At 40.3% G+C, this 15656-nt stretch overlaps 1 protein-coding gene across 5 annotated transcripts in view; it reads right to left on the reverse strand.

Annotated features, from left to right (window-relative positions):
* Window positions 1-15656, reverse strand: part of Dnm3 (dynamin 3) — a 626878-nt gene that overhangs the window by 459211 nt on the left and 152011 nt on the right. For all 5 annotated transcript variants that reach the window (XM_023710359.1, XM_023710362.1, XM_004626802.2 and 2 more), the window contains exons 3-4: window positions 4462-4611; window positions 2607-2810 (exon numbers count right to left, since the gene is read on the reverse strand). In XM_023710359.1, coding sequence (XP_023566127.1) covers window positions 2607-2810; window positions 4462-4611 — 354 coding nt within the window. The remainder of the gene's footprint in view (window positions 1-2606; window positions 2811-4461; window positions 4612-15656) is intronic.

The raw sequence follows: 15656 nt of genomic DNA on the forward strand, positions 1-15656 counted from the left end.
AAAAATTAAAAATAAAACCAACTTTATTTATTTAATTTATGCATTTCTTTGGTGCAGGATCTCGCTATGCACTCAGACTCAGTGATGCTTCTGTCTCAGCCTCCCCAAAACTGGGATTACAGGTATGCGCCACCACGCCCAGTGTCAGTGGCCCAATCAGCACGGGGGCTGGCATGGCATATGGTACTGTGGGCCGAACCCTGGTCCTTTGTGCTTGCCAGGCAGGTGCCTGGACTGCCCAGGTATTTCCCCAGACCTAAACGCTTTTAAAATGTGGAAGAGTAAAAGACAGATTGCCATGAACTCCCCTCAATATAATCCCCTTCGCGTTGAACACATTTATCATATCACTCTTGCCACTTGCGGAGGCAGTTCTGGAGCTCCTCCTTCATAAGTGTCTTTCCAAGGTGTGATCAAAAATGCAGTTAAGGCTGCGACCAAACGCCATCCATGGAAAAGCAGTATCCTGAAAACATTGGTGTGTCCTCATCCACCTAATCCCAGAGGTCTGGCGCCATGAAACTTCTGGCTCTACCCCAAAGCCAAAATTATAAGCAAAGATAATTGTTTCAACATTGAGACAGCCCTGAAAGCATAGTAGACACTCGCAAAAGAGGACTTCCAGAACGGTTCCAGAAAGTGACAAGAAAAACAGGATGTGTATGTTCAAAGTGAGATGTGTTTTGAGGGAATTAATGAGAATGTATCTTCTACTGTAATAATTTTTAATTTGAACATTCACTGTATTTTTATCACACCTCATATTCTTTAGGAAGAAATTTACATTTATAAGCAAATTATAAATTTTGCACATATTCATATTCCAAAATAAAAGCCTCTGTAAAATAACTAATACTAGGATATCAGAATGTATTAATATATTAAAATAAGTTTCACAATGAAATAATTAACCTAGTATAGGTAGAATATTACAGACTTGTGGCCAGATAAAGCTCAAGCTTTTTTTTTTTTTTTTTGCATAATTTGTGAAAATTGTCTTTTACCAAGTGAAAGAGGATTTTAAGCAGAGTAATGTTTATAAATTATATAATGTTTTAATGTTTATAAATTATATAATGTTTATAATTATATAATGTTTTAATAGCATAAACGGAGAATATTTATGCTATTAAAAAATCAAATTCCAAGCTATTGGAATCACGCCCTGTTTTGTTTCTCTGTGTGGTGATCTTTTCACAGTGCTCTTACAAGCTACCTTCAGCTTCAGCACGATGCTAGGGGCTGGGGAGGGGTAGAGGGTTTCCCAGGCAGTGTTCACAGGGGCGGCCAGCCAGCCGGGCGACTCCCCGCAAGCACACGGTGTGCTTGTGCACTCTCTCGCCACCTGCTGCCCTCTCTGTTTCCTCAGACCACTCCTCGGTAGCAGCCCTGTTGAATGACTTAGATAAAAGAACGCAGGTTTGGGAAGCAGATCCTTCACAGCCTACTTACACATCAACTTCTTGAAGCCTTCATACCTCACCTCTAAAATAAAGCTTTAATAAACCTCACCTCAAAAGATTACTGTGATAATTTAACAAGACCGATTATTATAAAACATAATAATATTTCTAAGTCTAAATGGTTAACCAAATGCTGGCAATTATTTTCCTCTCAGAAAGATCCAAAGAAAATTCCATCAGGTTGTATTTGACTTACTGTGTAAAACTCATATTTTAGTAAACATGTGTTTAAACCAATCATTAATACTGCATAATTCAAACTCCCACTCACATCAAAATGGATTTTCTCCCTATGGTCAGTATGGCCTTGCTAAGCAGTTCAGGCTGGTCTTGAACTCACTGTGTAGCCCAGACTGGCCTCAAACTCAGAGCAACCCTCCTGCTTCAGCCTTCCAAGTGTTGGGACTACAGGTATGTGCTACCATGCCTCACCTGTATCTTGATAACATTTAAAAACTAAAATTGCAATAGATTTACTTTAGATATTTTAACAATGTGTCATAAAAATTAAAAAAGGTTCAGCTGTAAATTGCTAGATTTATTTTTCAGTTGTAATTGAAAAGGCTTCAAGTGGGCTGAGGCCAAGGTAAGATGGAAGGAAGATTGTCCTTGGCTTGGCTTGGAGGGTTTCAGGCCTTGAGCTAGGTGCTAGGTAGAAACTGAGAAGAAGGAGACAAACAAGGGTGCCCAGCAGTCCCACCCAGAGACAGCCCTGAGCACTCTCTCAAAGGTGCAATTCCTCTGTCATATCTTATACACTAAAAGAGCATCCTGCTTTAAAGCTGCAAACAAACCTCAGAAAGTCTTTTCTTTGAGAATATCTTCAGGTACCTCCTAATAACTAACTAAATTAACTAGTTCCGTTTGACAAAAACCTTTATTGACTTTTTAAGATAGGTAGGCTATGAGGCCTAGAAATGTCTATTTTCTTAAATTTCTTATATTTCTTAATTTACAGCTATTTATATAGATCTTAACCATATTACCTAATTATTTTTCTTTCAGTATTTTAAATAGAGTGTTCGCCAACAACCACATTGAATTTTGTTAATAATGAACTCAAGACGTGAGCGTCTGTGATCCCTTTACACCAACCTTAGGCATTTTAAAATAATTCCATCTTCTTCAAGGCTGCACACTCACCTTGAGGATCAACATCTTTAGCGAGCTTCAGTGCATCTGAGTTTGCAAGATCGGTGTTGGCTGGGGTCACAGCCAAAATCAGACAGTTTTCCCTTGTGATGAATTGCATAATCATTTCTCTGATCTGATATTCAATATCTGGTGGCTGATCTCCCACGGGAACTTTAGTTATTCCAGGTAGGTCGATAAGGGTTAGATTTAGCACTGTGTAGAAAGGAGTAAGAGTCTTACTTACAGCTCCGATGCTAAAAGACATGCACTTTGCGGCTCTGCCTGTCACTCAGCTCAGCTTTGTGCTCTGTGCATCCGAATGACTCCAAGCCAAGTGCGTAGAATAAAAAACAGGATACAAAATGGTTTTGCTGGTGTTCTCCATTTTTATGATTGTGCTCTGCCAAGTGATCATTTTAACATAATTTGAAAGGCACTGATTAGCATGCCTAGCAGTTTTCTCAGAGCACTGTCATAGCCTAGCTGTCATAACTAGAGGGTTATAATTAAAACATCAAACAATAAATGTATATGCTGCCTGCCAGTCATGTACAGTCCCTTCAGCTGGCATTACAATTCTCAGGGTAAGATCTGGCCTTCCTTTGAAAGCATCATTTCTTTATAGCATTTCTTAGCTTGCTAGGAAGCTGGTGGCCGCCCATGTGTGGCATGTGCTCCTCACTGTAGTGAGTGGGCTGTGCAGGCAGAGGCAGTGACAGCCTGGCCTTCGTCCTCTGGACAGTGGCACCAGTGAGGAGTCATCCACACTCTGCTATAAAGGTAAAGAGCTGAGCAGAGAACTAGAAATGAAGATCTGAGGCACTAAGGGTCTAGTGAGATTGAAGGTTATTTCCCGACTCATATCAGGAACTGCGGGTCTAATTTATAAGTTTCTGTACATAGTGTAAGATGAACATCACAGCTGTGCCAGGCGTGATGGCACGTGCCTGTGATCCCACCACTCAGGAGGCTGAGGTGGAATGGCCCCAAGTTTGAGGCTACCCTGGGCTAGATAATGAGTTCAAGGCCAGTCTAAGCTACAGAGCAAGACCCTGTCTCAGAAACAAAAACAGAAAAGTCACAGTTGATTCCTAAAGAAAATAAATAGAAATCTGCAGGGCTCCCAGGAAATTAACAAGATAAGACTCAAGCGTAATACTTCTTTCTCTCTCTCTTTTAAGTACTCTTTTTCTTTTTTATATATTTGGTACAGCGTCTCACTATGCAGCTCGGACTCATAGTGATCCTCCTCTTCTCAGCCTCCCCAGCTCTGGGATTATAGGCATGCGCCACCACACTGGGTCTCCTGACCGGCTCAGGGCACCTACGCGCAGGGCCAGCATGGCAAAAACCAGTCCCTGCACTTGCCTATCTCGCCTTCCCTCAATACTAACACTTCTAAGATTTCTGCAAAGATTGAGCATAATAAAACAATGTTTATATATATTCCCTTCAAATACTGAAATATCATTAGACAAAAAGTTGGGTTTTTTTTTTTTATTTTGTGGGGGAAAAAACCCAAAATTTTAAAACAAAATAATAGGAGACTAATAATAGTTACATTGTACATTTTCATTTTCAAAGTAATTACACAGTGTTACATGGTATGGGCATAAAAATTGTCCAAATGATATTACCACAAATCTTTCTCTTTTTTAAATGTCTAACTAGATTCTGATGTCTTAAAAAGTTGTCTCTCCTATCTCTCCAAAAATATTCTAAGAACCCTCTGAAACATACCATTTATAGCAATACCCAAACATTGTCCTAGCACTACTTGTAACTTCCATATAAGTAAGGTGTCTTAATTAAGCTAGGAAAAATGTTTGAGGAGAAGAACGTGGAGTTTTGACACTTTACTTACCATGGGGGGAATAAACTCGTAGGTTGATGGGTATAGGAGAAATGCCTTTATTCATTCCAGTCACTCGGTCTGTTTCTGCTTCAATCTCATGGCGAACTTCATCAAAATCTGTAAACTTTTTTCCTTTGCAATGCAAAAATTCAGCATATTCTGAAAAGCACAAATTAACACAAATTAATCTAAATGTGTGCATCTGTGCCCTAATTATAGGAACATAGTATGTCTTCAGCTACAAGTCAGAATGTTCAGCATTGTCCTTCAGCCATCATAGGAGAGGACATCAGCTCCCAAGCATCACTAGTAGTATTCTAGACATATTAAGTATTGTCTTAGTTACTCTTCTCTCGTTGCTGGGACAAATACCCGACACTCAAAATGAAGGAAGGAAAGGTTTATTTAGCTCACAGTTACTGGAGGTTTCAGTCCATACTCAGCTGGGTCCAACGCAGAGCAGCATGTAGCAGAGGGCAACCTTTCATGGTGGTGGCAAAGAGCAAGCGCGCAAGGGAGGGGTAGCAGCAGCTCAAGAAGCTAGCCTCTCTTCCCACCTTACATTGTAATGCAAATTACCTGCCCCAGGGTAGGGGAAGTACTCACACCTATGGGTACTTCCCAGTACTTACCCACCTATGGGTAATCCCAGCAGTACTAAAACCCATAATCCCAGCCTTGGATCACACATAATCCCAGTGGATCATGAGTTAACACAAACTCTAGAAGTCCTCACCCCATGACTGTATGAGGCTTTGGGGGGACAACTAGACACAAACCATAACAAGTATGCAAAGGCTATGGATGATAAACTTGCCATTCTATAAGACATTCTTAAACCACCCAGCCTCTTAAATACTTTTAAAAGAACCATAGCTGTCTCAATATAGAACAAACAATAGTACCTGATTGTTTAAAAAAAAAATGACACCTGGGTAATTTCATTACCCACCAATCCCATTTGCATTTTTTTTTAAAATTACCATTTCATGACATAGTTATCCAGTATTTTTTAAAGCAATATGTCTTGAATACTATTGGTAATGATATTTTAAATAGTGTTTTTGCCAGTTTTTCTCCTTATCCTAACATAGATTGCACATTTCATTGTAGTACGTAGGAGTTATTCCTAGCTTGTGTTAATGATTCTTGTTATTAGAAGTGTTATCAACAAATAAAAATAAAAAATAAAATAAAATTACCATTTCATTAGGACAGAATAGTCACTTAAAGACATCATCAGCAGGTGAAACAATTTAGAAATAAAATCTGCTTCATTCTTTAAGAAATGATATGTGGAATATTTTGACTTAACATGCTATTAAAAATACCATATGAACTTGTATAATTAGATATTTTATGAAGATAAAAAAGAGGCACATTATTATAGTGTGGAAAATGCTTGCAATCTGAGAAAAACAATCAATACCTAGGCAAGAAGTAAAACCCTAAAACAACCACATAAATAATAGGAAACAAGTGGGTTTTTTTTTAGTTCAGTAAAATCCTACTTACTGTTACACTATCATGATATTTACTCCATAGATATCAGGTAAATGAAACAAAAAAAAAAAAAGACAGAATTCAGTATCTTTGTGTTCCTGTCCCTACCCATGCTATTAGGAAGATTGCCCAAACAAAGCATTGTATAGTAAAAACATTTTCTCAAGTAGTAAATATATACACAATATATGCAGATGAAAATTGGTTTAAAATAATAATTAAAATTACCTGATTATTATGTTAAAATACAATAATTGTTTCTGCAAAAACAAACCTAGTACAGTTAGATGAAAATGGTGATGATAGTTTTAACAAGGGAATAAATGTAAGCAAATATTTGAGCTTCTCTAAGGCCTCTCTGAAGAACTCTTCCACCAAACTTAGACTAAGGCTGAGCACCTTGGGCCAGGACGCCAGGGGAGGTCACTACTAGTACTGCACTCCCGCAGTAGGCGTGAATCTTCCCCTTGAAGGTGACCTAGCAAGGTTGAGGCACGGGGAACAGAGATAGTTTATAAAATGTAACCTCCCCTCCTCTCATTACGTAGTTTAGCCCTAACATGAGGAGCCCAAGATTATATCCAAAGGAGGGAAAAGACTCAGTGTGAACTAAGTGCTGATCTGTACTCAAAATGATAGGAAAGGTTGTGGTAGGAGAGGTGGCTTCAAGATGCACTGAGCAAAATAGGAAGTGGGACATGAACTGCATGGTGGGGGCCGGGGACCGGCGATTGAACCTATATGGGGAGAAAGAAGAATCTTTCAGAAAACGGGAGCATCTTAGTAATTTCGACAATTCCCTGTCAGGCCATCACCCAGCCCCTGCCTGGATTCATCCACTGATGGGGAATTAAGGCTTTGAGCTCTACTTTGAGAGGGAAAAAATCTTACTGGAAAAAATCTATCTTTATGTTGATGTGAAAGCTGTTTTGTCTTATTCTACCGGTCTAGCTGTTGTACCTGGTGCTACTCAGACAATCGCCTTCCATGGCAAGAGGTCCGGCACTACCAAGAGGGTCAACGGCCAGAGTTCGTCGCCTTCACAGACTCTTACTGTGTTTCCTCGCTGGGGGGCTCAAAGCTCAGCCTTCCTTGGGGGTAAAGACTTTACAGATCCACCCCAACTACTGGGAACTGGAAAGGTCAAAGACCCCCAAAGAGGACTATGAATTTTACCAAAGTACTGAAACAACCGAGCTTTTCAAATGTCGGAGCGACAAACTTAATCTCTGACTTTCTTGTCAATGAATGTCTCTCTCTGCCTCATGTCCTCCACCTCACCATCGGTGCCACTTTCTGAAAAGCAGAAGGTTCTCTGCAAAGTTCATTCTTCTAGTGGGGGACAAGGAACAATAAAGATTCGAGGGGAAGCGTGGCCGGAAGAGATCAGGGTGTCATGCAGCAGGGATTTTTCGGATTTACCCTCCCAGGTGCCATTTTTATTACAACATAAATCCCTAGAAGTTAGAGCTTTCATGTAAGAGCTTAAAGTGTACAAAACAGTAAGAAAAAATAAAAAGGGAGAAAGAGGCAGATTCTAGAAATTAAAAAAAAAAGTAAGTGAAAACAAGTCCAAAATATTTTTTTAATTGAGAGTGCACTTTCCAGTTCATTGTATTTGGTGGAAAACACACACTTGAAGACGTATAGACAATCATAATTATTTCTATCATAAATTTCTGAATCAGGGGCAAACTTCAATGGTTAATACTCAACACAATGTGGGCTTCCTTTGTCACCACTAGATGGCGCCTGCTTGCTTTCTCTACAGGAAAGTAAAGCCTTTGCTGAAGGTTGTAAAATCGGTACAATGTTCAAATTAGAATTAAATTTGTTTCTAAACATCTGAAAAATGCTTTTATCTTGGAATTGAAAGATTGTTATTATTCAAGACCATCTCAGACCTTTCTGTCTTTTTGAAGACAGGGTCCTGTCCTGATTTGGAGTTTCTGCAAGGGAAGCAACACAACACAGGACACGTTTTATAAAGATTACGTTATAATGAATCACCCAAAGAATCATCTAAAAAGAGTGCAGAAAATCTGTCCACACACTAAAGACCAAAGAAGCCAGCTGAGGGCCTGGATCCTAATATCTCGCATGAATCCAGCTGAAAACCTAGGGCCCAAGACAAAGCCTCCCACGAGTCCAACTGGCTCTAGGTTTTCAGCTGGACTCACGCACAACAGCTGCTCTGACAGGACATGGTGTTACCTGAAAGTGACTTAAGGAGAAAACAGCACGAGGCACGCTGTCGGTAAGAGCACCCAGGCTGCAGCCCGGCGCGGATGTGTGCGGAGCAGCTGGAAAAAGAACGGCGTGGCTGGAACAGTGGCGCAGGCCAGGGACCTGGGGGCGCTTTGGGCTGCTGGGACCGGATTTCACTCGGCGTGAGACGGGCGACTAGCTGAAGGATTTGGGGCAGAGGGAAAACAGTGGGATCTCGATTTGACGCGAATAACCCCGGCCGCTGTGCCCGGAAAGACAATGGAAAGGAAGAGAGGAAGCCTGATGCTGGAGTCTTCCAGCTCAGAGATGCGACTTTACCGAGGCGATTACAAATGGGGGCTGGGTAATGTTTAAATTCTCATGTATTCTGAAAGGAAGAGAAACAGGATTTACTGATGGATTCAAGCCGGGGTGAGAGGAGAGGTGTCAAGGATAACTTTACAGAGTTTGACTCAAGCTACCTACAGAATTTTGAAACAGAAAACACAGAAGAGGATGGGACAGATTGGGATGGGGGCTGAGAATCAAGAGATGGGTTTGGGACCTACTGACCTTGTCATGCCCAGAGCGTTTTAGGAAGGGATGAGGGTGTGGGCCACACCCATATGCCTTTTTAAAGCTTTCTTCCTAGATGGCTTTAAAACCTGAAAATAAGAGTTTCCCACCCATGTGGAGGAACATTTTGCTGCTAGTGACAACTGTGCTGTTGTGAGAGAGCACTGACCTTCAGCACTCGCGTTCAGTGTCACCACCAGGTGTCTGTTTACTCCAAAAACTCCCCAGAAGATGGCAGCCAAGTGCTTGCAGAAATGGATAGCTTTTTCTAATTAGCACCCAAAAAAATGCCTTGGGGCCTAGATACAGGAGTCCTGGAGAAATATAAGCTAGAGATATATATTTGGGGTTCTTTCAAGTCAGGCAAGAAAATGACACCACTAAGTGAAAGTTAAACGCAGAAGGCATAGAGAAAAGGGAGACTGAAAAGATAGGAGAGAATCCAAGAGAGAGGAGAGCCAAACTAGAGCATCACATGAAAGGAGACCTCCCACTCTGCCAGGCACTGTCAACTGTCAGGTAAGATGAGGGCTAAAACTGGGTAACAGAATTTAGCTACATTAGGGTCCTTGGGAGGTTGAGAGTGAGGCAGGTGACAATGACAAGAGGAAGCAGAGACTAATGACAGGCAAATCCTTCAAGAGGTTTGTTTGTTTATGTATTCAGTACAGGGTCTGCAGAGTCTCACTATACAGATCGAACTCCTAGTGATCCTTCCTGTTTTTAGCCTCCCAAGTGCTGGGATTACAGGCACACACCACCACACCCAGTCTCAATCGCCATCTCTGTGCACCCTGAGGGCGGGGCCAGCATGGCAAGCCAGGGATTGAGCCCCAGCCCCTTCATCTTCCTAAGCAGGCACTTCAATCTGCTGAGCTATCTGGCTGGCCTCAAGGAGTTTTGTTTTGAAGTAGGGGTGAGAGGGCAATTTTAGAAGGATAATAAAGAAGAGTTTTATAAATATGAGCAAAAAGTAGCTTACTCACAGGGTGATGGTAATAAGGAGTAAGGGAAGGTGATGATACGAGGAAGGTACTGTCTCAAGCAAGAGGAACAAGGAAAAGAAAGAAACCCTCCAGTGCATCCAAAGGAACATGAAGGAAGCTGAACAATGAGTGTGGGAGACCAATGGGTGGAAGTCAAGGTGTTGAGAGCAGGGGAGAGTCATCGGGTGGGAGAATGTGGGAGTGAGAGGGAAGACTGGGGACGTATTGTAATTGTCTAGAGTCATGTCTTAACAATACTTCTATACATATTTCCAGTGGTTAAACCACATAAATACTATGATTTCTACTTTATAACATTTATCTTTCTCTCTCTCTCTCTCTCTCTCTCTCTCTCTCTCACACACACACACACACACACACACAGCCACAGAATGATGCTAAATGAGTAATTTAGGAATAGCCATAGAAGGGATATCACAGCTCAAGTTTATTCTCTGTCCATTCCTGGGACACAGACAAGTGCAGCACATCAGGAAAACTAATGGAGCAGGAGCAATGGCATATTCTTCTATGAGCCCAAAGAAGCTCTTGAGAGAGAGCTGACCCTGTAAAGTGGAATATTGAGGTAAAAATCCTGGTTGACCAAAGTTGTAAGAAAGGGGCTGTCTGTAGTCCACTCTTTATCCAACCCCAGAAATTCAAAGGCCTATGTACCCTTGTCTCTAACAATAAATACAATGACAAACACACATCCCACTTATTAGAAAAACATGGCACCCATAACTATAATCCATACCTCAGGATTAGACTGCTAACAATGTGAGTTCCACTCGCAATAAAGTAGGCCTGTTAGGCCTGGTGTGGTATGCCTGTAGCCTCCTGAGCAGCCTGTGAATAGGCAGACAGCAGAGGTAGTATGAAATATTTTGCACAATCAACTGCAGTTGCTATAAAGGAGGATCTTTAAATAGTTTATATCATCACAAAATTCCTAAATAAATCTTTGTTAGCAATGCAAAGTTAAAGACCACAGCTTTGCTTCCCTGCTGTTTAAAATACATATACAGATGAAAATCTTGGAAAGAACTATCCCCAAACTAATCATCAGTTAACTATACTCACCAGGAAATGATAACATCTGAGCCAAACTGTCTAGAAGAGGCTCTATGACCTGCTTGTTTTACGATCCAGTAAATGTATTCATCCTGGGACTTTCCTATTATGGCAAACTAAGGCCTACTCAATCTCATTTTCTGGTTTTGAGATACTCTTTCTCATAGAAATATACAATGACAGGGACATTTTGACAAGGCTTTGATGCTTCCATGATTCCAAATCTTGATACATGAAAAACTCTTTCAAAAACAATTCTAGGCTTTAGCCCAGGGCCAGTTTGAATAGTGTATTCAATACCTTAGCCCCAAGCTCATAGAAGATGAAGGTGATGTGTACATAAGCATGATATTATATCCATGAAATTCTATTTTTTGGCATAACTTTCTTACTGAAATTCATAGTATGTTTTCGATTTCACAAAATAAAAACTCCTGGCTTTAAATATATTTCCCATTTTCTCAGTGTTAAAAATAGCCTACATTTGAAGCAAAGGTTAGGGTGCATTTTTACATTTTCTATCAAAGAATAACTAGGGAGGAAAAAAAGAATATAAGAAAGCATAGCTATAATTCTATTTTATTTTTATTTCCCTGTAACACATTTTAGTACTGTCATTTCTATTGGTCATGAAAAACAAATTATGCTAGGTTAAACAACTGACAAATTGTTTGGGGGAAGGATGAGATAGACGGTTTATGCCTGGGCAATGTTCCAGTCATCTGTGAAAAGCACAGCATGCCCATAAGAATTTAAATATTTTCAATATGCTCCTTCCATGGGGAAAAACACGCATATGTTTCAATTAATCAAGGTTAAATCAAAAGTAGTATTTATGAATTACTGGCATATAAGCTCTTGTCAATCTTTATTCTAAAAGCTGTGGTCCTTACTATCTTAGACAGTCTTAGCTCTGAAATGTTTTAATATCAGTGTTTCTGAGCGTAGCACTCTGATGAAGTTAGAGTGCATGGATCACATTAACAAGGAACAGTTTCCATTGAAACTAGATAAATTTTCTAGTTATAGAGAGCATCTTTGTGTGACTATATCTGAAAACATATTTCCTCAGAGGCAGAGGCTACATTTTGCATTTCTGTGTTTCCCCAAAGCCTATTGTATTTAAAGTTAAGAACATCTGTAGTTTTGTTCCATCTTTAAAGCAGTCTACTTTGCATATACCATTGAGTAAGGCCAGCTTGAAAAAGCAATACTTCCATCCAGGCTTGATATAGTTCCAAATGAAAGTAAGATCTAGAATTATGGTTTTAGTTAAATACAAATCATATTAAGACCTAGATATAAGGCAGAACACAACTGTATAGTTTTTTTATATTAATGTTATTGAGAAAGAAATAGCAATGAGACAGTTTCAAAACAGGTTATTAGGACAGTTACAATAATGAATACATTGCATATTGTGGTTTTTATAGTAGTTACTCATAGTACAAGATGCAGATATGATATCTTGTCTAAACACTGTTAGTTCAAAACTTTTTTCTCATTGAACTAAGAGAAAGTAGCGTATATCTATGCTATTTTGTATACACAAATATATATACAAAATGGTCCTTCATTTATATTCCCCTTTTTGTTTATTTTTGTCAGAGATGGGTATTCCATTGCCATTCATATATTGTAGGTGCATGAATTCAGCAAAGTAATCCAATATAGTCCAGTAGTCTATACTAGTAGTGGGTTATCCACATGACTGGCAATGTCAGAAGTTATTGACTTTAGCCTTTTACATCTCAGCGTATTAGTATGGCTTTACTTTTTATACCTCATGTTTATACTGTTCTGATGGATGGTTAAGACCAAGATAAATCAAGGCCTATATAACAAAAAATGTAACTTTTGTATCCGACAAGGTCAGTCATATCCCTCAGGATTTACCCTGAAACCCTGTACAGCACTTTGTAGATCTCTTATCAACAATTGTATACTTATGGTAAACAGGGACAGTCTAGCAATCAGGAAAATAAACAAAAGATGAAATCCAAAGAAGCAAACAACCCCATCTCAAATCACTTCAATTGTAGTTTATTTTTTGTTCTTTAGTGGGTGAAAGGCAAGAGCTCAGTAGGAGAGTTACAAACAATGGAGGGGGTGGGAGGACAGAAGACCAAGCTCATTGCAGAAACAAGTTTGGGGCCAAGTAGATGTCAAGGATGAGACACAGAGACTGTAGATCAAGGCTCTAGGATTTTTCAGAGGCAGAACAAAACAACAAAATAGAACTCTAGACCCAGAAAACACAAAGCAGAAAACTAAGATATAAATTCAGTCCCAAAATGGAAGTTAGAACTTTGTTCATAAGCTACAAAGCCAAAGCCAGTTGAACAGTAATCAGGACAAAAGAGATTAACATTCCTAATTCATTTCTGCAGATCTCATCTCTTCCTGGAAATCCAGACTTACCTGGAGGTGTTTCTGACACTTGACATTTCTACTTGAATGCTGTCAAGCTTTGGAGTCTTTCAAGGGACTCAGTGCAATACGGGACACATTTTATAATATTATTTTATGGTGAATCACCATAAGAATCAGATACAAGGAGTAGAGGAAATCTGTCCATACGCTAAAGACAAAAGAATCAAGCTGAGGACCTCGATCCTAATATACTGCATGAGTCCAGCTGAAAACCTAGAGCTCATTACAATGCCTCCCCCCAGTCCAGCTGGAGGCCTAGAGCCCACAACAAAGCCTCATTCAGGCCTGCTTCACAGATCTGGGCTAGAGAGGCCCAAAGGTCAATGGTGGAAGCTAGAAAGTCTATGCCAGCTGGATGAAGGATCTGTGCTAGCAGGCTGAGAGATCTGAACTACAGCCAGGAAGCCATGCTCAAGGTAAGCACCAGAGCTCCCCTGAAGGAGCCACAGCCATCATCAGCAACAGTGAGGTCCCAAGTTCCTCCAGCGATGAGGACAGCCAAGTTCCTATCCGGAAAGCCAATGTGACAAGCTTCTCCATGAGGCTGAGCAGTGCACCATCTTCTCTTCCAGTCAGAGCCAGGACATGATGCTCAAGGTGAGGACCAGAGCCCCCCCAAAATGAACTATAGTAATTCTCAGCGACAACAAAGCTCCTGAGCTCCTCCACTGACAAGAACAGCCCAGATCATCAGAAAAGTCAGTGTAATAAGGTCCCCCCGCAGAATAGGCCAACGGAGCCAGCAGCTTCTAACAACTCCAACAGCTTCTCCAAACAGCTTCCCTAACAGCCTCTCAGCAGCTTCTGTTCTGCCTCTTATGCTGCTAGCAACAATCCTCAGGTGGGCCTCCCACACCCAGTATCACAACAGTTCAATTCAACTGGGTATAAAAAGTGGACCACCAGTCAACAATCCACCACAAATGTCTAATAGATCTCTCAAATTAGCCTAGTACAAAACTAATTTCTTAATTCCCCACTGCCTTGCCCCTCCATCATTCATACCTATGGCCTCACCACAGTTTCCACATCTGAGTTACGGATACTATCATGAAATCAGTGCCATCCCAGCATCCCTTCTTTTCCTCAGCTGTCTCCAGTACTTTCTGTCTTCCAAACACCTTCTCATTTCTCATGCCTCCACCACAGCCACACCACTTACAAGCCAGCTCTGTCTCTTTCCTGCACTACCATACAAGTAGCCAGTCTTCTTGATCCTGCTCCTACTCCAGTAAATCCATTCTCCACCCAGCAGTTGGATAAATCTTTTTAAAAATCAAAAGTCAGATTACATTTTTCCCCTATTTAAAACCTTTTGTTTTCCACTGAAACTAGAAAAAACATCTACTTCCTCACCTGCCCTACATTGTCCTACACAGTCTGACCCTGAACCACCTGTTTAAAGCCTTCTCTGTCACCAGCTCCATCTCAGACCACTTCAGCTGTGGCTTATTTTTCATTCCTCAAGTCCACACCTCCCTTGGGGCCTCTCTCCATGCTGCTGCTCTTCTGGAATGTTCTCCCAGACATCTTCATGTATGTGTAACATATTCCTGTAACATATTTCTCATCCTAATTAGCTCTTCAGAGAGGTTTTGCTGCCCAGGCTAAGTAAACGCCAGTCACACTCTATCATACCTCCAATTTCTTTTCTTTTCTTTTTTTTTTTTTAAGCAAAGCTCAAAAATAATCTTTATTTCCATTATCACACTGATGATGACAGCATATTCTATCCACAAGTATTGTTTACATTGACAGCACATGTGTTTTGTTTTCCTGCCTTCTTTAGTAGGGCATACTTGATATCTTACTGGTCTTCCTGTTTTCTTATGAGGTTCTTGTGATGTTTCATCTATCTATTCATCAGTCTGCTCCAGAATTCTTTTGAGGAGTTCTTTGAGCAAATACATACTGTTCTTCCTTTGTTGTAATTGATCATTTATCAATTCCAGCCCCAGTTCTCTAAGAAAATTTCTTTACAGTATTTTGTGTGTGTTACTTTCTTTGTAAATTTTGAAACTAGGGCTGACATGTTTAGGATCAAGTAAAACATAACCTTTGGCCAACACTTTGTGTTTCAACTAACATTATAGCTGCTACATAATTTATCAACAACTACTCTGCCTTTAGTTTTATTGCAACTGTTTCTGGATTCATTTGGGTTGAGGATTCACTATTAATGTTTGTTTGTTTTTGAGACAGTCTTGCTACTATGTAGTCCAGGCTAGCTTTGAACTCATTATGTAACTCAGGCTGACATTGCGCTCACAGCCTCCGAAGTGCCAGGGTTATAGGAGTGCACCACCATGCCTCGCCTCACTATCTTTTTTTTTTTTTTCCATAATTTTATTGAGAAACAAATAGCAATGAGACAGTTTCAAACCAAATTGGTAGGACAGTTTCAATAATTAACACATTGCATAC

This window comes from Octodon degus, unplaced genomic scaffold, assembly GCF_000260255.1.
Source record: "Octodon degus isolate 3935 unplaced genomic scaffold, OctDeg1.0 scaffold00017, whole genome shotgun sequence".
Taxonomy (NCBI): domain Eukaryota; kingdom Metazoa; phylum Chordata; class Mammalia; order Rodentia; family Octodontidae; genus Octodon; species Octodon degus.